Source organism: Vanellus vanellus (assembly GCF_965231255.1).
Source record: "Vanellus vanellus genome assembly, chromosome: 1".
Classification (NCBI taxonomy): Eukaryota; Metazoa; Chordata; class Aves; order Charadriiformes; family Charadriidae; genus Vanellus; species Vanellus vanellus.
The window spans coordinates 90993876-91021184 of NC_138905.1; the positions used below are offsets into that span (position 1 = coordinate 90993876).

Here is a 27309-nt window from a genome sequence, read left to right on the forward strand (position 1 = left end):
TCTTGCAAGTCTCAACTGGTCGAGATCTGTGCCCTTGGAATCTGGCACTCTTGCTGAGGTCTGGTGAGACCTCTGAAGTGGTGGGTCTGTGGCACCCATGGCATACATCACTCCTCACACTGCTCGCCTTTGCTGTTACCCCAGGGCAGGAGAACGGGGCTGCCCTAGGCCTGGGCACCATCCTGCTAATGGTTGTCACCATGCTTTGTTGCTGCATTCTTGCTTCAGCCTGACCTCATTGCCCTTCACAGCTAGGAAATATCTCCAGCAAATTTAACACAAGAGCTGCTGGGATCCCTTCTGCAAAGGAATCGAAATGCACAATGAAACTGCATCCATTGTGGTGCTTTATACGCCTCCCTGAAGTAGTGGACCGGGTTGGGCTGAATTACACACCTCCCTTCATAGATGCCTGCTGAGGTTATATTCCAGTCTTCAACAGGAAGCTCCCTGGAAACTCTTTAGTCATGGCACCATGGATCTCTGTCAGGTTGTCAGAGCCCAGCTCTAACCCTCTCCTGAGTGTGTGCTGGAGATGGTGTTTGTTAGCTGGCCTTCCAAACAGCCACATAGCAGGGGCCAAAAGCTTGGATGTGAGCTGAAAGAGAAGCTAACTCTGTAGTGACACTGTCTACTGGAGCAGTAGTGACAGCTCACATGAAATAACTAAGGCTTCCTCGTGGCAGAAATGCCTTTAGCACGTTCCTCTCTCCTGACTATGGCGTTCCTGGTGCACTTCCCTATCACCCAGTGGAGCCTGTCCAGGGAACCAGAGAAAATGGTCTACAGAAGATGTGGGTTGTGGGCAGAAGTAATGTAAGACTTTCTCTATGCACCAGGTGGTGGAAAAGGTGTGGATGGGTGAGGGCTGTTTCTATGTACATGTCTCTCATTGTAATCTTTCACCAATTCTTTCCAAATCTCAGCAAGTTTTCCAGGTCTGAAAGGCTGTGCTGAGTTCCTGGGACTAATTTGTGTTAGGTGACCCTGTGGCATTGATGCTCTGTTCTCCTTCCTATTACCTTCTATTCTGGGCAGCTGTTCAAAGCAGTGCAAAATGCAAGAGCACTGCTGTGCTCCCGGTGTCTGTTTCACTTCATGTGAGTTTCAAAGAGGACAAGCCAACATCTTCCGGCCCTGCCACAGGAAGGAGATTCATGCTGATTACTTAGCAGGAGCACTAACATGAAATCAATAGGGTCTCACTCTGCAAGTAGATGGAACTAATAAGTTTCCCATTGGAGCGCTGGCTAAGAATGACTCCTTTCCATGCCAAACCTGAACTACACCGTTTCCCCTTGCTGAGGAAAAATAATACCTCTCATTTTTAATATGATCTCAGGACACTTTAATATAAAACACAAATGAATCATCACAATACTCCCATTGTAGGAAGAGTGATATCTCCTCCTTCTTTCATACAAATCCAAACCTTGAGATTAAAACACTTGCTTGTCTCAATTTCAGAGCTGGGTACAGAACCTGTGAGATAAAAGTCCCAATCCAGTCCTTCAACTAAGAGGTCTTGCAGTGAGCAGTCAACCTTGTACTTGCTGATCCGCCACACACTTCTTTTCCTTGACATCCTGTCCCTAATGCAGGAAATAAATAACCTATCCAGGTTTATGGTGAATGTATCCCCTGTGAGCAGAGAGGAGCAGTAGGTTTAGGACTCCTTCCTGGTTTTGGGTATGCCTGCATGCTCTGAAGGCAGTGCTAGGCACAAGCAGCGGGCAGCTCGTAGGAGATGTCCGTGTTTCCAGGGAGGGTGAGGTTCCAGGGCAGACATGACATTGTCCTGCTGTGGGAAGAGCACAAGAAAGTCAGGCTGTGCACTGGCAGGCAGAGGTTGCTATCCTAACAAAGAGGCAAGCAAGCTGCAGATGGACCTTGTGCTGCTTTGCAAGGGTATGGTGAACAGGGTGCTTTACCCTGGCTGGGATGAATTGGCTGGAGGAGTGCGTGTGGGGTTGTGTCCTTCACCTTTCCACCGCCCCCTCCTAGCAGTACCAATGTTGCTCTGAGTGCTCCCAGTTTAGTGATGAGCATAGTGGTGAACCTGTGCAATTCTACAGATGTCCACCTGCATCACAGCCAGGTCCAGTGCTTCCAGGGGTGCAGGCTAGTACACCTTTAAGGAAATGTGCCATGCTGGCCCATTCACAAGTGATAAAAAGCCATGTATTTGCACATCCATCCAAACTTTGGAGTGCTTTGCTCTGCAAAGCATGCTAGTAAGGCATAGTCCTTATACTCAAGGGAGTGCCTGGTATTTACATAGGAATGCTTCTTTATTTCCCTGTCTGGGCCTGCTGGATATATTTTTACTGCCTTGTGCTTGAGTCTCCTTACTGCCCATCAGAACAGAACTTGAATGTGAGCCCAGTTTGCCTTCTGCTTCTGCTTTTCCCTCTTTGGAGTACCTGCTAGCTTGCTTCATCCTGGAGCCAGCATTGAGAATCAACTCAGAAGCAATGTGGACAGAGTTTAATGTGTCGGTATAGATCCAGCTATTTTGCCCTCCCTGCAAGAACTCTCGATCTGCAAAACTCCTGGCAAGAATATTGTGTTATGGAGAAGACCATTATCTGTTTTGGGATGAGAAGGACTTGGCTGCTTCTACTCTGGATAAGGTAATTATGGCTGAAGGCATATACTGTACAATGCTGGCCCAGAAAATGCCAAAACGGTTGTCTTTAGCCTTAGTGCTTTATAAACCTGTGCAGTATAAGAAGGAGAAATGTATTACTGGTCTTCTGTTGTCTCATCCTGAAAAATGTGCGTCTGTCGTGTTTCACATGGGGGCCCAATGTAGACAGGGGGGAAGATGGAGAGATCAAGCAAGGACCAAAGGAACACATTCTAGTTAATACAAGCTTTTGCCATGGTTTCTAACTTAAGCATCTTCAATGTGATGTGAGTCACAGCCATTTTCTGTCCATGGCATAACACTTTTATCCTGGGGGAAGAATCAGAGAAAAATCCTAGAAAACTACCTTGGAAGTTTTTCTCTCTCTCAGGTAGAAAATGATTTACATAGGGACACAGAGGGGATGAGAGAGACATCTTTATATGTTTATCTAAATGGGAGAGGGAATGCATTATTTCAAACCACAGGCTGCATCCACAGGCTCAGTGGATCCCTGTAAGATATTCCTGTGACTTACTTGCTATCAAGAGGCAGCGGGGCTGCACAGAACTTGCCAACAATGGATGACTCATCTTTCCTCCAAAATTGGTTCTTGGGGAGATACTTCAGTGTCACGCTGTTTATTTCACAGAGGGGAACTCTGTGGGCCAGCAGCCGTTTGCCCATCTCCTGGTGCTTAGGTCTGCAAGGCAGGGTAAGAGGTGTGAGGGAGAACATTGAATCAACCTGCAAATGCAGGTCATATACAGATGTGTTGAAACACTGGAGGAACCTGGGTTGTTATCATGAAGCCCTCACATAATAAAATGGAGGGAGAAGACTCATCTGTCAAAACAAGGCATTGCATGAGAGTCTTATTGGCTGTCTCTCCATGTTTTATTTCTGTAGTCAGGAATATTTCTGTATAAATATCCTTCCTTCCATCACACAAGTACAACAACTTTTCTTGCTATTGCAAATAGATTGAAACACTGCCCAGATTGCTACAGAGAAGTAAGTGGTAGATAAGGTCAACATCTATGAAATCATGAATGGCACAGATAGGGATTGGTTGTTCACCGTTTCTTCCAGTACATGAACTAGGGGTCATCAAAGAAAGCTAAGAGGTGGCAGGCTCAAAAAGATTGCACACTGCACAAAGTACCATTCCTATTAAGCTGTTAAAATCCTTGCTGTAGCATGTTGTGGATTCTAGAAAGTTTATATGACTGCACAAGTCATGAGAGGGGGACTGGACACATTCATGGGAGACAAAAGCACTGGCAGGTAATAAGGACAAAAATCTCACCTTTGGCTCTGAAAGTCCCTGAGATGTAATTAGTTATACACTAGGAAGCTATCTGGGGGAAAGTATTGCTACATGCTTACACTGTGTTTTTATTCTTTTCTCTAGGTATTTGCTGTTGACCATGTTGAAGGTGGGATGCTTGGATAGAGGGATTATTGTCTGTACCTATGGTCTTACCAAGGTAACAAGAACTGAGAAATGCCAGAGGTTGGGTAAATAGCTAATGATCAGAGCCCAGTCAGTCATGTGGTATGAACTGATGCTGCCCAACCTTTTTACGTGGGTGGGCTGCCTTCCTTCTGTGGCATCCATCCAATGAGCCTTCTTATGCCTGATCTACTTGGCACCTCTAGGAGCTTGGAGATCATCAATTTCCTTGTGCTCATGAAGAACATGTGTATTGCTGACTCAGTGCAATCCCAGAAGCACCTGGGTAACTGCCTGATCAGAAATGTCATGGTAAGCAAAGGGGAGAGGTGACAAAAGGGTCAGGAAGAGGCTACAATTCTGCTAACCAAAGTTGCTCCTGGGAGTGGGCTGATGGCTGCACTTAGTGTCCTTCTAGGCCAGAGTAGCCAACCCAAACCAGTACATCCTGTCCTCTCCCTTAGACTGTGGTGGTAGATGCTGGAGTTTTTGTGTGTCTGACTAAATGTGGCTTGAACCTGCCAAAAATAGGAAGCATCATGAAATCGTGGCAACTAAGGTGAATAATGGATAGTGAGTAGAAAACAAATAGAGGGGAGACCATGTCTCTACTGCATATTGTCCATGGGCAGGATCCAGTTTTGCCCTAGGACAGAGGAACACAGTAAATTAAGCAGGTTGAAGAAAGTAATTCTTGGGACTGACATTTGTTCCAACCCCACACAGCCTTTGGATGGATGTAGGACTCTAGCTGACTTTGGAAATATGTGTTCTTGGATGTGGGAGGTGTCGTGTGATGTATAAGCAATGGCAATGCAGATGGGAAGTATGCCATGTAACAAGCTCCTTAGTCAGCCCCATGGCAGCTGTGGGGCTTGGGGACATGTCTCTTGAGGCACTCCAAGCAACATGTGTGGGGTAACGGCATCTCAAGGAGTGAGATTGGAATTGATGTTTGGGAGAGGAGAAGGGCAGCGTGAGGCAAGACACAATCGTGCAAGTCACTTGCTGAAGGTGTGAGACTGGCTGAACACTCCCAAGTCCCTGTGCACTTCTGGGGAGCTGCAGGATGACGTGCATGTCGGATCACCTGAAGTAAGTCAGTCATCATTCAGCGTCTGAACTGCGATGTGAGAATCTATGTTTAGATGCCTGTTCAAGACTGAGCTTGACTGCACTGGAGGCCTGAGCTTTGCCTAGAGCGGGGAAATTTCTTTGCTTTTTGCTACAGTGTGAATTAAAAGGGGTATCTTCAATTTTCTGCTCCCAAACCTGTAGGTTTATTGCTGTAAGCAAATTTTTCGGTTTAGCCTTGTGCTTCTTAGGAAGGCACTTAAATGAAACACACCTGCTGTTTTCCCAGGGTAAGGGTATCTCTGGATAGGTTACCCTGCTATAACTCTACCGTCTCATTAACACTTGACGGTACAGCAAAGCCTCAGGATTGCCTGCCTGTCTCCCTTCCCCAGGCAGCCTTTCCCTTCAGTGCTCACATGCCTCCTTCTGGACACCTACCAAACCCTGTGTCTGACACTGTGAAAGAAGTGCTGCACCGGTGCTACACTTGACCTGGCCATTACTATTTCCTCCCTCCTGCATCTTTAGAAAAGGCAGACTTGGCTTTTTTTGGGGTAGAACAGACTGAGCTCCACCAGGCTGGAGTACGGACTCCAAATTGCAGTGCCTGGCTGGAAATCTGTGACCAAGCAGCTATGTCAGGCTGGAGAGCACCCTGGAGTGTGGCTTCACCTCCCCCGGTCCTCACCTGTACCTCCTGGTGCCCAGGACCAAAGGAGTAACACAATTAGCTTCAGGTCACAATTTTTTGGCTTAGCTGCAAGGGCTGCGTGGGAGCCAGCACTGGAACCCCTCTGATCCTAGGAGAGCTGGCTGAGGCTCTTTAGCAGACTCTTTTCCTGCTTCCTGATGCACTCAGTAGCACATGCTAGCTGCATGTCTACCTTGTGGTCCCCAGCGCACAGCAGTGGGCAGAAAGGTGTAGGAAGAAGTGAGGAAGACTTCTGGGGAACTTCTCTGTGGTGGGGAGAGCCCCCTGAGGCAAGGGCTGTGGATCAGGAATCTGAGTCTGCTTCCTTAATTCAGATACAGTTTGGAGGAGGGTGGTGCTTTCAAGAGAGATCTGTCTGTCTACACATGTGGTCTTGGTCCTTTGCCCCCTAGACTTTTCCCTACAATGGGAGCCTGAGTGCTTTGTCGCATTACTGCAGTGGCAACAAGCTACATTTCTGACTGTGCAGAGATGCGTTTGTCTCCTCTTTGCAACTGCTATCCTATTGGGCATCAAGAGGAATGTCTATCCCACCCAGTCCATCAGTCTGGAACCTCTGGTGGATGGGGTCTTGCTGTAGCCATCTCTGTCTGGCAGAGTAGAGGTAATAACTATCTGACAGTTATTGTGGTGTGAATTGGCACCAGGCAATGGTATGTTGTAGAAAAGGAGCCAGCATAGCAACACAAAAGTATATAAATTTGGGGATCCTGGAGTATACCTACTGCTTTGTGCAGTCAGGGAAGATGTGGACCTAGCCAGGGTTACTGAGTAATGGTAGCACACGCCTGATTCTTGAGAACATTTAAGGTAAATGTGAAGGGACTCGAGAAGAAAGGTTGTGGTTCATCACACAGTGACTGTACTCAGGGAAATATGCTATCGTTGTGCCTTTCCTGGACTGATATAAACATCCTTACACATGGAGCTGGGATAAAACAGGCCAGAAACATGTACTGTCACTCACATGGTGATCTTCGCTGTGTCCTTGGTGCTGTTGCTGAGGAAAGTGATCTCAATGCTGGTGACTATGTTTCTTTTCTTCTGCAAGTGGAACTCAACCAGGCTGTGATGGACTGAGCAAGAGGCAAAGTATGTGGGAATGAGGGCAGGTGCTTTCAGTTGGACCCACTGCTGCCAAAAGAAGGCCTCTAGCACTCATTCCCTGGCCCCACCAGAAGAAAGAAGATTAAACAGCCATAAGAAAGAAACTAGTCTCTGTGGCATGAGAGGCACAGTGGGCAGGTCTGCATAGTCCAGTGTACGTTTTCTCTACACTTCAGTCCTGAAGCCATGTGGCTCTCTTAATCCAGGACTCTGCCCACACTAATAAACCCATTGGAAAGGGCTTTATGGGGCAGATGTGCAGGGTTATTGCTTTTCAGCTGTGTGTCTCAGACTGTCTGGGCCACAGCAGCTAATTCTGATGTGGATGGTGAGTTGTAACTACCTAGAGAATCTGCCTCATTTGGTCAACAACCTTCTGAGGTGTCCCTGCCCACGGCAGGGGGTTGGAACTAGATGATCTTTAAGGTATCTTCCAACCCAAACCATTCTGATTCTATGACTTGTTTTTTCTCATGCTACTTACCACAGAATGGGGTTGAGGGACTGGTCATTAAATAAACTTTCACTTCCTTGGGCAGATTTCTCATGTTGACACCTGCCTTCTCCAGCAGGCCTGCAGGAAGAAATAAAGCCAGCACAGGGAAAGACATGAATCACCCAGAACAGAAAAATAATTGGTCCTGATTCACCTCCACTCACACCGCCCAACTCCACTGTCTCGGATCACAGGCCCTTTCTTTATACCAGTGCAAATCAGAGCAAGTACAGGTTTGTGGTGTCTTTGACAGGTTAATATTCCCTCAGGAAACCTAATCTAGCTACCTCAGGTAATCATCAGAGTACCTCTTGGTGGCTTTGTTTCATTCCTCTGCTAACAAACTGTCATCAGGTACACCTCTGCAAAATAAGCAAGATTAAAGACTACCAAGTCAGGAAACTTAGTGCAGATGTAAATGACAATGCAAACACAAGGTGCTGGGAACTTGAATTTATTGGTCAAATGATACCACCATAACTGACTAACACTGTGGCTTGATGAGATGGGGAAGGGGTGGCTGATCTGACAGCACTTATACCAAAAGAGGCCTTTCATATTCCTCTGGTGCCAGACTGCAAATAGCACCAGAGGACACTTCCTCTCCTCATGCCACAGCCTACTTCCAGAAGCTTAAAAGAGGCAACTACTACCTTCTCCCAGTTCAGGGAGTTCATCTTTGGGGTCGCCATGGCAGGAATTTATGAGAAGGAGGTGACACAGCGACAGTGAGTGGTTTGTAGAAGAATGGGACTTCAGGCTTGGGCTAAAATTTCCAGCTGCTTCTCTAAACAAGACACTTTTTGAGCTAATTGCCCACTTATTAAGCAGGTGATTCTGGAAACTCTCTTTCAACTCCTTTGTGGACCCTATGAATCCTTTAAAGATCAGAAATGTTCAAGATTTTGTTTTTTATGTCGGGCAATATATAAGCTTTTAGAGCTTCTCTATAGAAGCCTGAAAAAGAAACAACTTCTTGCTATCCCCAAAGAGATCCAAAGCAAATCCTGCTCAGAGAAATCTGAACTGCGTACTGTGCTCTGCACTGACACCCATCAGGAAAGTATTGTCATCTGCTCCAGGAAGGTCTCATGCTGGTACTGTACCTATTCTGGGACAGGAGAACAGGAAGGGGTCAACACAGTCCAGGCAACGTCCATTTAGAAAATCTTGATGACTTCCACAAGGGAACGCCACGATCGGACAGGAATGTTTCAAGGCACTGACATAGAGATGTACTGCCCTCATGTGATCACAGATCAGGTACTTATAGCCTGCAAGAAAAAACGCACCCAGAGAAAAGCAGCCATGAGCCTTTCCCTTGGCTTCAGTCTTTCTGCATGCTCCCAAGGAATTGAGAGTCAAGAAACACTCTTACTGATTCTGCATCCATCCCCTTCCCATTAATATCATTTTGCAGAGCACCTCTGTGATTACAAGCCCAGATCCCACTGCAAGAGAAGTTATGCAGGAAGTTAGAAGTGTATCTCCCAGACTAACAGAGTGCCCCAGAAGAGGGGGACCACAGGACTGTCATGTCTCCATCAGTGTACCATCAATGAGGCCCCAAGCTCTCCGCAAGGGGGTACAATTGCTTTGACTCCCACCTGCACTGGGACCCCAGCTATAGGAAGCGAGTTACCATAGATGTTCCCTGTAACCAGACCCTCAATGCAGCTGGCTCATCCAGAACATATTTGAGTATTTATCCACACTATTTGCTGTGTAAAGTCCTATTCTCTAGAAGGAAAAGGCAGCAATCATACAAGCTGTCTCTCTAAGTATAGACACAGCTTGCAGCATGAAAACAAAAAGAAGCTTTTGCTAGTAGTACCTCAGAGCCCTTCTAGCAAAAAAAATTTCTTTGTTGATACAAACTCTGCTGATATTACGGTTTTGGCTCATACAGAAGTGTCAACAAAATCACGTCTCTTGACAGAGGTGCTGCCAAGACACTTGACCTGTATGTGATTTTAATTTCAGCTGCTTGTTGTACTGCTGAGAGGAAACATGGGCCATGAATCTCTGCTACCGTGTGTCTTTACAAATGCATGTATACATGTCTGCCCTGACTGTAGCAGGAGCTGGTTGCCAAACAGCATTTTCACAGGGTGCTACATGGCCATGAAAGCCCTTTGCTTGGCTTGAGTCTTCTCACCTGCTGAGATGAATTGGGGGCATCCTGGCTGATCTTTGCCTCCATTGATGAAATAATCGATGTGGCCTACAGGAATCCGGATCCCAAAATCTGAAAGGAGGTAAAATGCCACTTCATTCTTATGTTTGGCTCTTCTATAGGCTTTACCCTACATGCTGCTTGATAGGCCCCAATAATTGGTCGAACCAATTAGTAGTAATTAGTAATTAGCAATTAGTAGTGCTGGGCCTGGCTGCGGTGCTAGAGACAGCAAGGACAGACTTCCTGTTCTGATGTGGCTGCATTGTGCAGGTTTGCTGCATGGAACAGAGAGTGGTCCAAGCACAAATGACTGGGAACTGCAGCTTAACCACCACCTCTGTGACTCAGGTTCTTGATTCTGCCTAAAGGAGAACAAAACTGACCACAACCTTAATGGGGGATTATGAGGCATGATTGAGAGTTATGTTGGTAGAGATTTTTGTGATCTCCAGGCAAGAGGTGTGACTCAAAGGCACCATGTTATTCTTCAGTACATGTTCTGCCTATGTTGACCCTAAGTGCTTTAGAAAAGTCACTCAGTTGCTGCACCAGCTGTTGGTTTGACTCTGTTACTTTCCACCAGCACTTGCAGTGGCACTATCCTTACGTCAGGTGCAAGAAAGCAAAGTGAGACTAGACATGTAAATTCCTTCCAGGTGGCAAAGGCCATGCTGAGCTGGTTCTGCGTAAACTCACTCTGCTGTAGTGGAGTTAAGTAAGAAATATTTGTTGGAAGATTGCTCTCTGTCTTATTTCCACCTGTCTGTTGCTTGAAGTGCTGTGGAGTATGGATACTTGCCAATGAATTCATCATTAAAGACCCTCTAATCAAGAAACCTCTGAGTGAATCTGAAATCATTGTAATCTGGCAAAAAAGGGACAATGACCTACAGAGTCCTTAGCAATAATGATGGCAGGAGGAACAGAAGCACGGGCCAAAGAAGATGGAAGCCAGCTTACTGTCAGCATCAGTATGAATGGCTTCCACAAAGAGGGCATCCCCAGGATCCAGGCGCTCCTCAGGGCTGGCTCTGGTGTACTTAGGGCCTGCGGGATCCAGGCCTGTAACAACATCAAACACTTCAACAAGTGCTCTTCAGCCCCTCTCTTTCTTTTTTTCTGGACCAGTTATTTTACCCAAAACTTTAAAAATGTTGCTAGGCAGATGTCATAAATTACTCATAACACCTTCCCTAAATGGACTGTCATCTGTATTAGCACTACAGTCTGACAAATTTTACTGAAGATCACCAGTTAGCTGATGAATTCAGCATCACAGGCGTTAACTAATACAAGCATTACAAAGGTTTGATACTATCAAACATCCTTAAAACAAAGAGGCTTCTGAGACCTCTCCCCACAAATAAAATAGAGTCCTTAAACAGCCATCTACATCTTTGCCAAAAACTTGCTCCGAGAGCAACTTCTAGGGAGTTAAAGGAATACAGGAAATTATCCTTGGCAATATCAAGGAACAGGTTAAAGATAATTATTTTGTGTTCTGGCTGAGGTTTATCCTATTCATTTTTTGTAGAAAAGTAATCTCACAAGATTTTTTCCACTCCCTAGGCAACAACAATACTTTAAGCAGTAGCTCTGCTCCACATGCCACTTAGCCTCAGAGCTGGCCAGTTTCACTGCGTCGGACTCCATCCCATTAATTCTCTATGGAAGAGGCAATATCAACAATATACAAACTGATGTGTCTGCATTTGTGAGGGAGGAGGGAAGGAGGAAAAGGGAATGAAGGAACCATTTTGCAAATACATGCATTCTTTTGGTGGTGTGGAGGGGTCTGATGGATGGAAAGGCATTATCAGGCTCTTCTGAAGCTTGGAAAAATCCCGTAAGCAATTAAAATACCGCTATAAATGACTCTCCTTCCTTGCTCTTTCATTCTCTCCCATGAAGAGCAGTTGAGGATCGAAGACTCAGTTTTATGATACCTGTTATTCGTCCCAGCTGACCGCCATGGAAATGCCCCACCAGGCCACCAACATGTGCACCGAGGCTTACCCCAATGATGTGGATGGATGTCCCTGAAACTCCCAGGGCCTGCAGATTGATGATAATACAAATTAATGTTTCTGTAGCAAAAAGTTGAAATACCCTATCCCAGCCCACACAGCAGCTCTGTAACTCTTCTAATATAGGATTGCTTTTGAGGTGTATGGTGGAGAACCAACTAGCTGTGGGAATGATGGGTATTGCCCTTTCTGTTTTTCAGAGTCTTTCTTCAGGTCCACAGATGCAAACCCAACCCTAACCAGGTCGGGCAGATGCTCCTGTTCATAACTACATAGCCTGTAGCTTCTCTTTCCACAGCTTGCTTCAGACTGCATTTCCCTCTCTCATCTGAATGACCCATGTTCACCACGTGAATAATCTTTTTCTCAGTAAAGCAGAGGAATTTTTTTTCCCACTTTTATACAACCATTGTACCAATATACAGTATTTTAAGATTATATTTTCAGAGATTAAGGATTTAGCCATGGGCTGAACTGCTAGGTAACGCACAGCCACTGAGACCTGATGTGAGATGACCCCATCCACAGGAATTCAGCTGCCTGCAGGCTGGTGTGCATGATGCAGTACCATACAATGGGAGAGCATGTGGTGGCAATATGAAAAATTCTGACTTTGAAATGTATGAGGCCATATCCTGGAGCAGTGCTGAGGCTTATGACAAGAGAATAGTATTCTGTGGTGTAGTGTTGCAGGAGAGGCCGGACAGAAAAAGTCCTTAAGTAGCTGGGCTAGACCTCAGCACAAATACAAAATGAGTAGTGGTGGTATGGTCCAGCTCAGTCATTTGTTCACTGTGTGACCTAATCAGTGATGAGGGATGACAGTCTTCTTGCCCTCCACCCCACCCCCCATCCCCATCTTTCTAATGAGACAGCAGCTCCAAGGGTTGCCATACTTCTGGATAGAAATATGTGACTGTGCACGTGGTGCATACCCAGGAACTCCCATGCTGTGCAGCCTGGGTCTGCAGTGCAAACGTTACATGGAGAGTTTATGCATAGCCGGTTAACACAAAGATATACCACTCTCATTGCGTAAGTGTTGTTCAGCTGTGCTGTGCACGAAGGAACTGGGACATATTTGGGGATTTCCAACTACTGGGAAGTATACCTGAAGCCCAAAGCAAATATAAAGTAGCCTCAAATCCCACCCTCTCCAGCTCCTTGGACAAAATTTGTGGGCAGAAGAAGACTGTCCAGTGAAGCATGGACCTGAGGAAACGCAAGGCATCCTTCAGGTTTGTCCCAGGCTGGAGAGGCAGCTGTTTTTCCAGAAAACGTCAAAACTCGAGAGAAAGAAGAAAAACAGTGGCATGCTCAAGCCTGGACAGAAAGAGGGAGAAAAGAAACCTCTTTAGTGCTCCACAGCGCTCACTCTGGAATACAGAGCCCACTTGCTCAGCTCCTGGTGACAGCAGGTTGGGAGCAGCTCTCAGGATTCTTTGCATGAATGTTGTTCTCTGGCCATGCTCCTCTGCACTGGAAATTCACAGTAGCTTACCAGGAGCTTGCTGATGAATTGTGAGATTGAGAGTGCCAGCTGTGTGACATTTTCCACTGCAGAGGGATAGGCTCCTGTCGATCCATAAACCCAGTCCACTGCAATCACATTCACCTGGCTTGTGTGCAGTATGGCATGGACAAGCCCTTCAATCCAGGAAGGTTTGGTACCCAAAGCCCTGTGGAGTCATCAGAAACAAGTACGTTAGATGTCTTCCAAAGTAGGGAATGTGCCAATATGTTGTTCACTGGTGCTGGAGTTGCACATGTCTCAGAGGAGGCTGCCAGACAGTTGGTGAAAGTTTTTTTCTGGTGCCAGACACCCTGGCGCTTCTTTGTGGTGGTGTAATAACACTTTCCAGAGTGGGCAGATTCAGAAGGGAACTAGATATTTTAATGAATGAGATAATATTTGCAGAGGTCAGGCTGAGATCTCAGTCTTGCTGCAGTGTTTCAGTTAGTCACCACAGAGCTAATCTGGAGTACGTGAGCTGACCAGGAACAGCTCTATCTTGCTGTGCTACCAACTGGCAGGAAGTCCTTGGTTCAGTCACCTAGCCTTTCACTCCTACATTTCCTTATCTGTAGACAATTAAAAAAGAAATTCTATATGCAAGAATTCAAGGAAAACTGAGGAGGGTGTGTCCTACCCAGCGCAGGCAACAAACAGGAGGAGTTGGAAGCCACTGTGCTGCTAGAAAGCTATGACGTAGTTACCCTTATGGAAACCTGGTGAGATGAATCCCATGACTGGAATGCGGCTATCAATGGCTAGAGGCTGTTCAGAACGGACAGGCAAGGAAGGAGGGGCAGAGGTGTTGCCCTCTACATCAAGAAATGGATAGAGTGTGAATAACTGTCTCTGAAGAATAGCTGTGAGCAGGTTGAAAGCTTATGGGTAAGACTTAGAGATCAAGACAAGTGGAGTTCCTCAGGGGTCCATATTGGGACCAGTACTGTTTAATATCTTCATCCATGGCATAGACAGTGGGATCAAGTGCACCCTCAGCAAGTTTGGAGATGACACTAAGCTGAGTGGTGCAGTAGACACACCTGAGGAATGGGATGCCATCCAGAGGGACCTGGACAAGCTCAAAAAGTGAGCCCATGTGAACCTCATGAGGCCTGCACTTATGAGGTCAGGGCAACCCCCAGTATCATTACAGGCTAGGGAATGAAGGGATTGAGAGCAGCTCTGCTGAAAAGTACTTGGGGGTACTTACTGGTGGACAAAAAGCTGGACATGAGCTGACAATGTGCGCCCACAGCCCAGAAGGCCAACCATATCCTGGGCTGCATCAAAAGAAGTGTGGACAGCAGGATGAGGGAGGTGATTCTCCCCCTCTACTCCTCTCTCATGAGACCCCACCTGGAGTATTGCGTCCAGCTCTGGAGCCCTCAGCACAGGAAAGGCATGGACCTGTTGGAGCAGGTCCAGAGGAGGGCCACAAAAATGATCAGAAGGATGGAACACGTCTCCTATGAGGACAGGCTGAGAGAGTTGGGGTTGTTCAGCCTGGAGAAGAGAAGGCTCCAGGGGGAGACCTTGTTGCAGCCTTTTAGTAAAGGGGGCTTATAAAACAGATGGGGGCAAACTTTTTAGTGGGACCTGTTGTGACAGGACAAGGGGTAATGGCTTCAAACTGGAAGAAGGTAGATTTCAACTAAATATAAGGAAGAAATTTTTTACAATGAGGGTGGTGAAACACTGGAACAGGTTGCCTAGAGAAGTGGTAGATGTGCCATCTCTGGAAACATTCAAGGTCAGGTTGGTCAGGGCTCTGAGCAACCTAATGTAGTTGAAGGTGTCCCTGCTCATTGCAGGGGTGTTGGGCTAGATGACCTTTAAAGGTCCCTTCCAACCCAAACTATTCTATGATACCCACTGCCCCTAATACCACCTGGTAGGGTGTGTGCTATGTCACATGAAGGCAATGGCTGGTTTTCTGAAAAGATCCTGCCACATCTTCTGTGGTTTCAGGTCTTCTGTGCACTTTCCATTCAGACTTCTGCACATCAAAATAAATAATGTTACATGGTCACACCTGGCTAAAAAATGGCACAGTAAAATAAGCTTGCAAAATGGTGACAGCTTAAAAAAACCCAGCTCAAATCCCTACAATTTCAAGAATAGAAGTATGTGTCCGGCAGGGCTCCTAAATGGCTGACTAATACAGGTTGTTGATAAATCAGGACATGAGCTCCCAGGAGAAAATTTAAAGGGACAAGAACCTTGAAGAAAATACTTCTTAAATAAAAAGGTTGAAAGAAGGCAAGAAAATGAAAGAGGAAAAGGAGAAGAGAGCAAGAGGACAAGCAAAAGAGTGAGAGAGAGAGAAAGAAGAAAGATGATAATTTCATAACTCTTTTTAGGCTCCAAAAAATGTGAAATACATGCAAAATAGACAGCTGGTCACAAACTAAAGGACTTTGAGTTGTGCTGTAATGAGAGTTGTCAGCAGCATTTTCCATGCCTCTGGCCCTGGCCCACCAGCAGTCTCCCAGACAATTCCCAGCTCTGGTTTGGGGCTGAGCACTCTAGACTGTTCTTAGCAGGTGTTTTGCATGCAGCTGCTCTGCTGGGGAGACTAAGAAGGTCCCACAAGCAGGGAGTTTCCATGCCACCCCAACCAGTGGCTGGAAATGCCTCAGCAGTGTTTAATTTACCAGTAAAAACTTAGTCACAGTGCTCTTCTTTCTCTCACCTGAAGCCATGGATTATGATCTTGGTTTCTAGGCTGCTGTTGAAGCTGGAGTTCTTGATGTCATTGTCAGCTAAAATCAGCTCCCCACAGCTGGGGCTTGAGGAGGTGAACAGGAGAAACTGGACCTTAAGTTTACGGCCCCGTAGGAAATTTGCTGTCTGGAAGTCAGTGCAGTGATGCCCTGAGAGTCTGTCTGTATTCTCTGCAACAAGAGGGAGCGAATAGCATATTTAGTCTGTCTCTGTGCAATGGAAAAAAAAAAGCTCATTCTAATTAATTAGGAAAAATGAAGTTAGCAATCTTGCCTCTATTGACAAAGATTAAAAGGATAGAACAAAAATTAAAATCAGCCTATTCTGGAACTTTATCTGTCTGATAAAGTTGTTTTTGTCCTTTGATAGAATTCCAGCACTGGCTGGGGAAGATAACTGTGGATGTCATGGTAGCTTTGACTTTTGAGGGTTGTTTTACTGAGATGTGAATGACATTCTGTTGGGGTTTTTTTTCCAAATCAGCCACACACACCAGCTACTAAGTACATTTATGAGCTGGCTATTAGATCTTTAAAAAAATGGTTGCCAACAGATAGTCACCACTGAATGGGGATATTTCTATTCAAACTCTGGTAGGCTTAATAGAAGGTACAAGTCTAATTGGCAGTTGTGTCAAAAATACAGAAATACATATAAGAATGCTGATGACAAATTATGAGAATGCTGGTGACAAAATGTGTCAATGACAATTTCCTGATTGATTCATTTACTGGATTAAAATGCTTTATGGGAAGGAAAAGGAGGCTCCTGGAAGGCACTTTGTTCTAGATAGAAAAAAAAAAAACCAACCTTAAACCTGTACTAGTGAAAAACTAAGCAAATTTAGGCTAGAAAGCAAGCATAGAAGTTTAGCAGTATGTATGGCTAGCATTATGTATAGCTAGGTTACCCACAGAAGAGCTGGATTCTCCATCTTTTGTCATTTCAGAGGACTGGCTGCTATTTTGGAAGGTTTGTTGAAGGTAAGACATTGGATTTACTGAAGGACTAGCGGGGTGAAATTTATTAACCTGCAATGAGCAGGAAGCCAAATAATTGATTAAACAGTCCCTTCTGACCTAAAAAGTGTTACTTTATGAACTGGCATAGTTGCATCCTGCTGCAGTGATTATGCATGCACCTTTCCTTTTCTGGACTGGAGGAAGCGAAACAGCCTTGAATCTGCACGTACAACAAAATAAAAATGAAAAAAAAAAAAAAAATCAACCAACCAGCTTCCTAACTGCTGGCTGTTCCCATAGAAGATACTTTACACTAGCTAGGCAGAACATGGCCTAAGGGTCAGCACAAAGAAGTGAGATTCGACATTCAGATTCCCCCTTGTGGGATGTGATTATCCCTTATTGTTGGTTATTTTGGTCTTCCTGTGTACTGAAGGCAAGAGAGAAAGACATGTTCCCTGAGATCAATTCAGAAAAAAAACGAAAACGCAGCTCATGAGCCAGCTTCACTAGCAAGGGCAGGTTCTGTGCAAGCACGGTCCATGTCAGAAATGGCGTTAAGATGAGGGGGATTGTGAGCAAAGGTAAGGCAGGATGCGCACTGCTGTGAAGCTGCAGGGGATGTGGGACTGCAGTGAGGGTCACAAAAGCAATTTTCATTGACAGTGCAATTAAAGAAAGAAATGGAAGTGTGGCATCTGTTTGTTTTCTCTCAGCTACTGCAGATTATAATCTTTTAAAGCAGGAGATGCCAGTGCAGAGGTCAAGTGGTCCCTTTTCCACTTCCTTACACTTCAGGGTAAACCCGGATCTTTCTTTTAAGTCAGGTTAGTGGAATTAAATCCCTGAGACTGATTGAATCAAAGCATGGGAGAAGAAAGGTCCATTGTTGCACTACCCTTTCTCCTGGCATCTAACTAGATTATAGCAAGGTCCTCTTGACACACAGGTTGTTTAGGGAGAATTGAATTCAGATCCTTCTATGTAAAACCTCCAGTCCCTTGCCAGGCACTCCTGTCTTTCTTACCTGCTTGTGCTGAGCTGAGCAGCAGGAGGACAGCAAGAACAATGAGTGGCTTTCTCTTCGGATCTTCCACCATCTTCCTCTTAGTCCACTACAAGTACGAGGATTGTCCAGGGAAAAACAGCTGTGGTGGGCTGCTCGATCAGCTTGGCTCTGTTAATGATCAACCAGGCTGTGCTGTTTTGGGAAAAAAGGGTAGGGGCAATCACCTCTGCTCTTGTTTGACCATTAGCCAAAGTCTGTGTTAGCACAGGACTCCACTGACTTTCTAAAAAAAGATGCTGACACCCCTTTACTCCCTACCTCGCACTTCAGAAATCAGCTAGTGAAACCAGACATAAAAAGCAACAGAGTTATGGTACTTTATCCTTGCCACCTATACCTATCTGCCAAATTCTGACTGGGGACACTGATTTGTCACAAGGCTTCACAGTAAGTCCATGCCAGGAAGACTCATACCAGCCTTGCATTTTCCTGTTGAATTGCTATCTCTTTCCTCTCTTTCTACCGTTGGTCAGATTCCCTTAACTGCCAAAAAAGGCAAAGCAACAGATTACTTCTGAAATTGAGGGGAAAGGCTAAAATGTAGTGGCCACACAGTGGCCTATTGCTGCGATATGCTCAGACTGTGCATGTCTTAGGGCAGGGACACTCTTCCTTTGGAGACTGCATTTCAGATACTAGAGGAAATAAAAGGATGATCTCAGTAATGAACCAGTATCATAAGCATGCAAATAGTTCAAACAGATCTTTGAATAAAAAAACTTTACCGCTTTGGTGTAAACAGACAGAGAAGCATAAGCGCACAACCAAACATGTAACTAGGAGTCTGTCACACCATATTCATGAGATGGTGGTACCATCTCCCTGTCTGCGTTAAACTTTCAGGTAAGGGCACACCTGTTTCCTAAGTCTCATTGAAGCGTGTTGGTCCTTCTTGCAAAAGAACAAGGCAGCTTTGCCTTTGACCATGTTAAATGGTAAGAACTGTAAAGAGCGAAGGAGTGTTCCCTGTCTAGGCGCTATTCTACAGCTGCTTTATTTGGACAACAAAATGAAGAAATTGCTTCAGTCTGATCCGAAAGATGCCTAAATACCTTTCCAAAAACATCAGACATTATTTTCCTTTACAGTTATCGGCAATAGCAGTCATTTCCTCACCCCGGTTTGCTCCAGCCAAAGGCTTTCAAGCTGTTTGAAGCAAAAGATCTTTTTTATTTCCAAGTCACTCGCGAGAGAAATTTCTCCAGTTCTTACAGGGAAGTTAGGCAGCATCAACTGCCTGGTCTGGAGGGCTATTGAGGCCCTGCCCTATCTGCATCCCCCCATATACACCTATATAGATACATTCTGATCCTGAAATACTTGGCTCCACGACCAAGCTGGCTTACTGTCAGAGAAGTAGACTCTTAGTGTGTCTTCAAATATGCTACTGAGTTTGTCAGACCAATCAATTTTCCAAGACTGAAAGCTGCAATACAAATAGCCAACTCCTGGCTTCCAGCCTGCTTCTTATCTTTCCAACCCCAGCCCTAGACTCATGTTGATTCACAGACTGTATGACAAAAGCCCATAGACCGCAACGGGACCACTCCTTCTTCATTACACCCACAAATTCCACTGATCTGGGTAATCTCTCAATCAAGAAGGAAGTAAACTTGTGAAATCATACCAATAGGCAGTGACATTTCCATACAAGCCTCCAGAGCAACAGTGTAATTGTAAAAATTACAAATTTCTTACACTAAAGCAAATCGGAGCACCTAAAGAAAACCAGCAAACACTTCTTTCCATTTTTTATTTAAAATTATGGTAACAAGCTCTACTCTTTATAGCGGGATGCAACTGTTACGCTTTGCCAAGTTCTATGGAAATTTTGAAATGCCATGTAATATAAGGCAGGCACTGGTATTACAGCCTTAGAGTAAAACAAACCTGTGGCCAAGAGGTGCAGGTTTGATTTAGTTTTGCAGTGCTATGTGTATTTGCAGAGCTGATAAACAACATCCTGGTATGCTAAAAAAAAAAAAAAGTCTTCATGAAATCGAAAATTCTGTTTCCTGAGCAGTTTTTTTTCTGTAGTCTCAGATTTAGTAATTCCAGGAAATTTTTGATTATATCAGCCCACTGTGATGGTCCCACATGCAAACAGCAAAAGCCACTCAGTTCCTCCGTGCTTAAAATGCTTTTACCAGTAATACTATTTTGGTATGAAGGGTTTTCTTATTTTTCGTTTGTGAATTTAATTACTGGCTAACTACAGTTATTAGTTCAGAAACTTACTGTTGGTGCCACTTATTTTACTTCCCAATGGGAGTGATTATAATGGCAATAGGAACACGGTTGCAAAGACTTTCAAACCACATTAGATTTCTTTTAACAGTTCCTTACAGCATACGATCATGAAGCACAGTGTGACTCACTTGAGAATGAGTCAGGGATAATGAAAACAAACAAACTTGATTTTATGCACAAATTCTTTTCATTTAAAAAAAAAAAGAAAAAATCACATTGTCTGCACATTCAAGCAAATGCTGAAAGTGCTCAACTCAGCTGAAAATGTCATCTCCCCACCCACAAAGCAACAGCTGGCAGAGGCTGCGAATTACCAGTAGTCAAGTGGAAATCTGATCACAGGAACATTGACTTAGACTGGAAAACTGTTCGCTGATACTGGAAACAATGCAATCGGGGAAGCAGTGCAGGACCCTGGGGGAAACCAAGCGTGAGTTAAGCAAATGACTACTATTTTAAAACCTCTCTCTGTGGTCTTTGCATTCGAGGGATGGCATGAAATACATGCAGAGCTTAGCTCACTGTACATTAAGGCCTAGATCCACCCTACTGCTGGAACAGTTGGTATCATAGCTCCTGTATTTTCTGCCCTTTGCCCATGGAGTAGAAACCATGGCTTTATGTTAAGCACCTGGGCTCCTATGTATTGTTCCCAGGATTGACAGAGGAATTGGGTTTAGTTCTCACCTCAACAAAAAATTATTCAAACTCCTGACATTCAGAAGTGTCCTAACTATGAGCTACTAGGAAGAAAACATTAATGACTGACTTGGCAACTGAAGAAGAGAAAACATGGACAAGTTACATTGGGTACTCAGTCAGGAAAATAGAAAAAAACGGTCATTTTCTTGAGTCTTTCACAAGTACTTTATGGACCTTCTACCTAGTATGACTGTATAAGTATGCACAAGAAGGAAGAATGCATCCTTGCCACATGTCCCTTTAGTCTCCCAAAAACAGAGGAGTCTAGGTGGGGGCACCAGCCACAAGCTCAAGTTTATCACTTTCTCTGCCCTGTGAAGCCCTAATCATCCTCTACAATGTGGAGCAGCTCAGTAGGAAGAACTTAGCCCTGCTTTGAGTGTGTGTGGGTGACCTCCTGTGTTCCTTCCACCCTAAAATAATCTGTTTCTAAGTGAAAGCGTCAGTCCCTGCTTCAGATTTCTTTCTGCTAACCCTGAAGATCTTATAACCTACAGGAAAGTTGTAGTGTGCAAGGTGGGAGGTGGCATCCTCCCAGCAACAAGGTTCAATCCAAGGTCTCTGACATCTTGGAAAGACATTTTACTTGACAAGAGGACTAGTCAGCAGCAGAGAACAGCTGCTCCTGCCAACAGGATATGGCAGGAAGATGGCCACATTACATTTCTGGTGTGACCTGGAGCCTTTACAGGGCAGGGAACTCCCTTTGACATGACAGAGATTGAGAACAGAGGGGAAAAGGGAAGAGAGGGACAGAAAGGCTTGTTGTGAGTTTCTTTCACTGAGCAAAAGGAATTTATGGGATGGGCCTGACTCCATTTGGAAGCCAGTTATGTGCCATGTTGTTCCAACATAGCTATGGAGAATGGATAGGTACTATTCTGATGTTGTAAGAACTGAACGAGACAGCACTGCTCAGCCCAATGTGCAGTGCCATTCTAGCTCATGCTGCAGCCTGCAGTGATGAGGTAAAGGAGGTAACAGCAACTCCTAGAAAGAAGGAAAAAAACCACTCAGCATTGGAACATCTTCAGTGTTGATTTTGAAAGGTCCTCTGGTTACACTCTCCATGGTTGCCAATTTTTATATTTTTTTTTTCTGAACTGCTACGGGCACTGTTGAGTGAAGAGCAGACCTGAGGTCACTCCAAGTCGTGGTGAATAGCCCGACACAGCTCCTCAGCAGTGAGTGTGTGGGCCGAACGCAGTGGGAGAGCACCATCTGAGGGATAAACCTGCGGTGAGAGTCTCCTCATGCAGCATGAGTGCCGTGCTGGTGTTCCCCAGGACAGGCAGTTGAGCTCCTGGGAACTGAGCATGCTTTGAGGCTGTAAGGTCTGCAGCTGGACCAGCCGGCAGCTGGATTCTTCTCAGCCAGGATAACACACTGTGAATGGGATGCAGGCGAAGGCGGCAACTCACTGCTGTGGGAGGAAGCTGCCGCTGGAGTATTTGGCAGAGTAGCAATTTTTCAATAGCTGCTGGGTGTTTATGTTTCCCAAACTGTTGTGGTATTTTCCCTTTCTTCCTCAACAACACTCTGTAGTGTCAAGAGACCAGTCATCCATGAAAGGGAATGTAATTTTGTTTTAGTTTTGTGAATGGCTGCCTGAGCAGCTGCTGTGGAAGGAAACCCCTGGAAGTCAGAGCTGGTTTCTGTTTTATTCTATTTTTTTCCATCATGCAGGCAGAAGGGTCACCCCCACAGAGGCCAACCCAGCCTTGGCTGACACGAGTGAGCATGGCCAGGCTTAGCCTCAGACCCACCCCTCAAATGGACACACTGCCATGTGTCCCCCAAAGAGAACAGTGGGTGTTTTAGGGAGCATTGGTGTCAAACATCGGGCTGCCGGGAGTACCAGGTTTAGATGACCATCATTTTCTGAGGTGTCATGTTTGCCTGCTGAAAGGTGTTCTCCCCCTAAACTGTGGGGCTCCCACTCCATAGAATCATAGAATTGCTGAGGTTGGAAGGGACCTTTAAGATCATCAAGTCCAACCATTAACCTACCCTGACAAAACCACTTCTAAACCATGTCCCCAAGTACCACATTTACCCTTTTTTTAAACACCTCCAGGGATGACAAATCCACCACCTCCCTGGGCAGCCTATTCCAATGTTTAATAACCCTTTCAGTGAAAAAATGTTTCCTAATATCCAATCTAAACCTCCCCTGGTGCAACTTGAAACCATTTTCTCTCATCCTATCACTTGTCACCAGGGAGGTCAGCCCCCACCGCTCTACAACCTCCTTTCAGGTACTTGTAGAGGGTGGTAAGATCTCCCCTCAGCTTCCTCTTCTCCAGGCTAAGCAACCCCAGTTCCCTCGGTCCTTCCTCATAAGATTTGTCCTTCAGACCGCTCACCAGCTTTGTAGCCCTTCTCTGGACGCGCTCCAGCACCTCAATGTCCTTCTTGTAGTGAGGGGCCCAAAACTGAACACAGTACTCGAGGTGGGGCCTCACCAGTGCCGAGTACAGGGGGATGATCACTTCCGAAATCCCTGCTCACCACACCATTCCTGATACAGGCTAGGATGCTGTTGGCCTTCTTGGCCACCTGGGCACACTGCCGGCTCATATTCAGCCAGCTGTCCACCGACACCCCCAGGGCCTTTTCTGCTGGGCAGCTTTCGAGCCACTCTGCCCCAATCCTGTAGTGCTGCATGGGGTTGGTGGGACACAAGTACAGGACCTGGCACTTGGCCTTGTTGAACCTCATACCATTGGCCTCAGCCCATAGATCCAGCCTGTCCAGATCCATCTGCAGAGCCATCCTACCCTCAAGCAGATCAACACACCCGCCTAGCTTAGTGTCATCTGTGAACTTGCTGAGGGTGCACTCGATCCCCTCATCCAGATCATTGATAAAGATATTAAAGAGAACAGGCCCCAGCACCGAGCCCTGGGGGACACCACTTATGACCAGACACCAACTGGATTTAACTCCATTCACCACCACTCTCTCGGCACGGCCATCCAGCCAGTTTTTTATCCAGTGAAGAGTACACCTGTCCAGGCCATGAGCAGCCAGTTTCTCCAGGAGAGTCATAAAATTGATTTCATCTCAGCTTTTCGATTAAATAGAGCTGAAACTTCCCCGTTGCAAGAGTTTCTGCTTGCTGGAGGTGCACCCCATGGACCAGAACCCCTCCCGGCGGCGCCGCCCCGCACCCCTGCTCCTCTCCGGCAGCCGCAACCCACCACGACGCAGCGGCGGCGGCCGCGAAGGCTGAAATCCCCTCTCTTAACAGGAGGCGCGGAGTTTCCAGAACAACCCCGGTTACTCAGCACCCCACCGCGGCCGCCCATTGCCGGGGAGAGGACGATTGAGGGGGCGGGCCGGGCCGGGAGGCGGGCAGCGGTCCGTCCTCACGTTTCGGTTTCTTTTGAGCTGCTGGGGAGAGCAGCGATGAGGCCGCCGGCTTGGCTGGGTCGGCTCCTGCTCTTTGTGTCCCTCATTCTGGGTAAGTCGTGATGGGCGGCGGGGACCCTTCCCGAGCCCTTCCCGCCTTCCCACACCCCCACACCCCGCAAGCCGCCCGGATCCCCTCGCAGGTGTCGGGGTGGAGGAGCGGGGCGGGCACAGCGAGCGTTAACGGCGGCGCCGCGGGGAGCGGCGCAACCCGTAACCGTCCCTCCTTCAGGCAGCCGGGCGGGCTCGTGCTGCCCCGGGGTCGCGGAGCGGGGGGGAGCGGCGCCGGGCGGCGGCTTCGCGGGTGGCGGCTTCGTAGTCGCCGTTCGGGCCTGGGGAGGTGCCCCCCTGGCCGCGGCCGGTCCCGAGCTCCGCGGCTGCGGCTCTCTGCGGGGCGCCGGGGGGAACAGGTTCGGGAAGGGGTCGTCCCCCTGTACTCGACACTGGTGAGGCCCCACCTCGAGTGCTGTGTTCAGTTTTGGGTCCCTCAATACCAGAAAGACATTGAGGCACTGGAGCGCGTCCAGAGAAGGGCAACGAAGCTGGTGAGGGGTCTAGAGCAGGAGTCTTATGAGGAGTGGCTGAGGGAACTGGGGTTTTTTAGTCTGGAGAAAAGGAGGCTGAGGGAAGACCTTACCGCTCTCTACAACTACCTGAAAGGAGGTTGTAGTGAGGTGGGGGTCAGTCTCTTCTCCCAAGTAACAAGGAAACGTCCTCAGGTTGCACCAGGGGAGGCTTAGATTGGATGTCAGAAGAATGCCTTTACTGAAAGGATTGTCAAGCATTGGAACAGGCTGCCCAGGGAGGTGGTAGAGTCACCATCCCTGGAGGTATTTAAAAGACAGGTAGACATGGTGCTGAGGGACGTGGTAAGTGGTGGTTTTGGCAGTGTTAGATTAGTGGCTGGACACGATCTTAAAAGGCCCCTTCCAACCTAGACAATTCTAGGTTGTTTTCTGTCCTTCTCAATGGTAGTAGGCAGAACCAAATAGCTTCCCCCCCCCCCCCCCCCCCCCTCCCCCCCGCATTTAACACTAGAATTTCTTAGTATCACTGATCAGTATGTTTAGGATACATGCACACAAACCCCTCCCCCCATGCTTGGCATGGGTGATAATACTTGTGCCCTGTTTGTCTCGAACTTGTGTGAACGTGAAGGTTGCAGTGGGAAATGTGTGTGATTTTTATGGTACAGTTAATTTCCTGTCCAAGTGCACTACAGAGGAGGTGCTCTGGACGAGGGGAGCTTTGTACACCCAAACCATGTGTGCGCCCGGTTCCTGAGGTGTTAAGGAATTTAGGAAAATAGCTTTCATTGTAAAAATATTCTTGTCATCCCTGTATATGAAAATGCTGTTTATTTTGTATTCTGTGTTACTTCTTGCTCAAGGAAAAATCGTCAAAGTTCTCAACGGTTTGGTTTTGTGTGGTGTTTTTTGTTTTGGTTTTTTTAATGGGTGGGGCTTTTTCTAGATGTAAATTATTAATATTCACTTCTGGTGAAATACTAAACAAAGGCCTTCTTAATCCAAATTCCTCCTGTGTGCCTGAGGAGCATAGCCCTCGTGTACATAGACCTTGCATAGGGCTATGAACATGAGAAGTACAAACCAAATGCATTTTTTTAATTGAAGACAAATGTACAAAGTTGTCATTGTCATCAGAAGTAGCTGATATTGCTGGATGAACCAAGCAGCATGGCTTGCTCTATGTGGATCTTCTTATCAGTCCTCTAGTCTAAGGGATTTCTCAGTGGCTTTTCTGTTGCTTTGGGAGTTTCCTGGATGTGCCAAAAATAGGACGTATTGCATCCCTTTAAAAAAAAAAAAGGAACAGTCTCTTCTTGCTTTTCCTGAAGGCTTTAAGCAGCTGGTTCTGCTACTGAGTGTTCAGAACAACTCCCTGAGATTTCCTCCCGTACTATTCCAGAAGTCTTCAGGTTTTCTTGTTTAATTAAGATTGTGAGATCCTGTTCTGCAGCCAGCAGAGCTTTGGGACCAGGTGTGTGTGTGGGACCAGTGTAGAAGCTAGGACTCTGCATACCTGTGCGTACTGTGAGTCAGTCTGCCCATGTTCAGCCTTAGATGGAATTTCTTCATCTCACTTGCAGTGCTTTTTCAGATAGTTCTAAATGACTGTTAGGAATCCATGATTACTTGACTATCCTCTTGTAACTTTGTGTGTGTGTGAAGGCAGATTGTTACCTTACATTACATTACATAAGTTGGCATGCCACTGCTACTCTGAGCATCTGAGTCCAGGTGCTGTAGACTTACCCAGGAAATGAAATTCCATATTCCAAACAACATACAGTTGGAAGGGAGTGATGATGGTAACTGAACAACTGGAAAGGGTAATTGTGGCAGCAAGTATCATAATATCCTCCTTAAAAAAAAAAAAAATTAACTAGCTCTGTTGTCTTTTCCTCTCTATAAAACTTTGATTCTGCAGTGGTTGATTAGGGTAGGAGATCAGGAATACAAATACAAACTCTTTACTGTTGTTCACTAAACTAAATCAGCAAGATTTCATGCTGTCTTTTTGTTTATATGCTTGCATTATTGCTGTTATGTGTGGTGTTGCCTATGTGTAAATGTTCTCATGTTAATGTTTTATGAAGATAAAATAATCTGTCATCTCTGTATGAAAAAATCAAGACTCTGAAAGTCAGTCTGATTTGCCCAAGTGGATGAAATAAATCAGTAGCAAATTTGACTTGACATGCAAGTTTCTAGCCTTGCAAATATCTGTTGTAAAAACCAGGGTGCTGTTGGTAGAGCCTCATCCTTTGTCAGCCTTCCCCTCCTGAGTCTCTGCCTTCCCAGCCTCCCTGCTTCTCCATCCAAGTTCAAAGCACTGCCACCTATCCCAGTCTTGTGTCACTAAACATCTGGGGATGGGGAGAGGAGAGAGAAGCACATAGCATAATCCATCCTGAAGATGTGCTGCTTCTTTCTCCTGTGGGAACCTGTGACACACAGAAGCTGCAGTG

The 27309-nt window shown here is 46.1% G+C and overlaps 1 protein-coding gene across 1 annotated transcript; it reads right to left on the reverse strand.

Annotated features, from left to right (window-relative positions):
- Window positions 1–1463: 1463 nt before the first annotated feature.
- PLA1A (phospholipase A1 member A) lies at window positions 1464–17982 on the reverse strand (the record flags this gene model as incomplete). Its single annotated transcript, XM_082498799.1, has 11 exons — window positions 1464–1801; window positions 3168–3332; window positions 6842–6950; window positions 7466–7555; window positions 8584–8751; window positions 9636–9725; window positions 10617–10718; window positions 11603–11711; window positions 13185–13362; window positions 15889–16090; window positions 17910–17982. 11 exons carry the CDS (start codon window positions 17980–17982, stop codon window positions 1717–1719), a joined length of 1371 nt encoding a protein of 456 aa, XP_082354925.1. The 3' UTR covers window positions 1464–1716.
- Between the last annotated feature and the right edge of the window lie 9327 nt (window positions 17983–27309).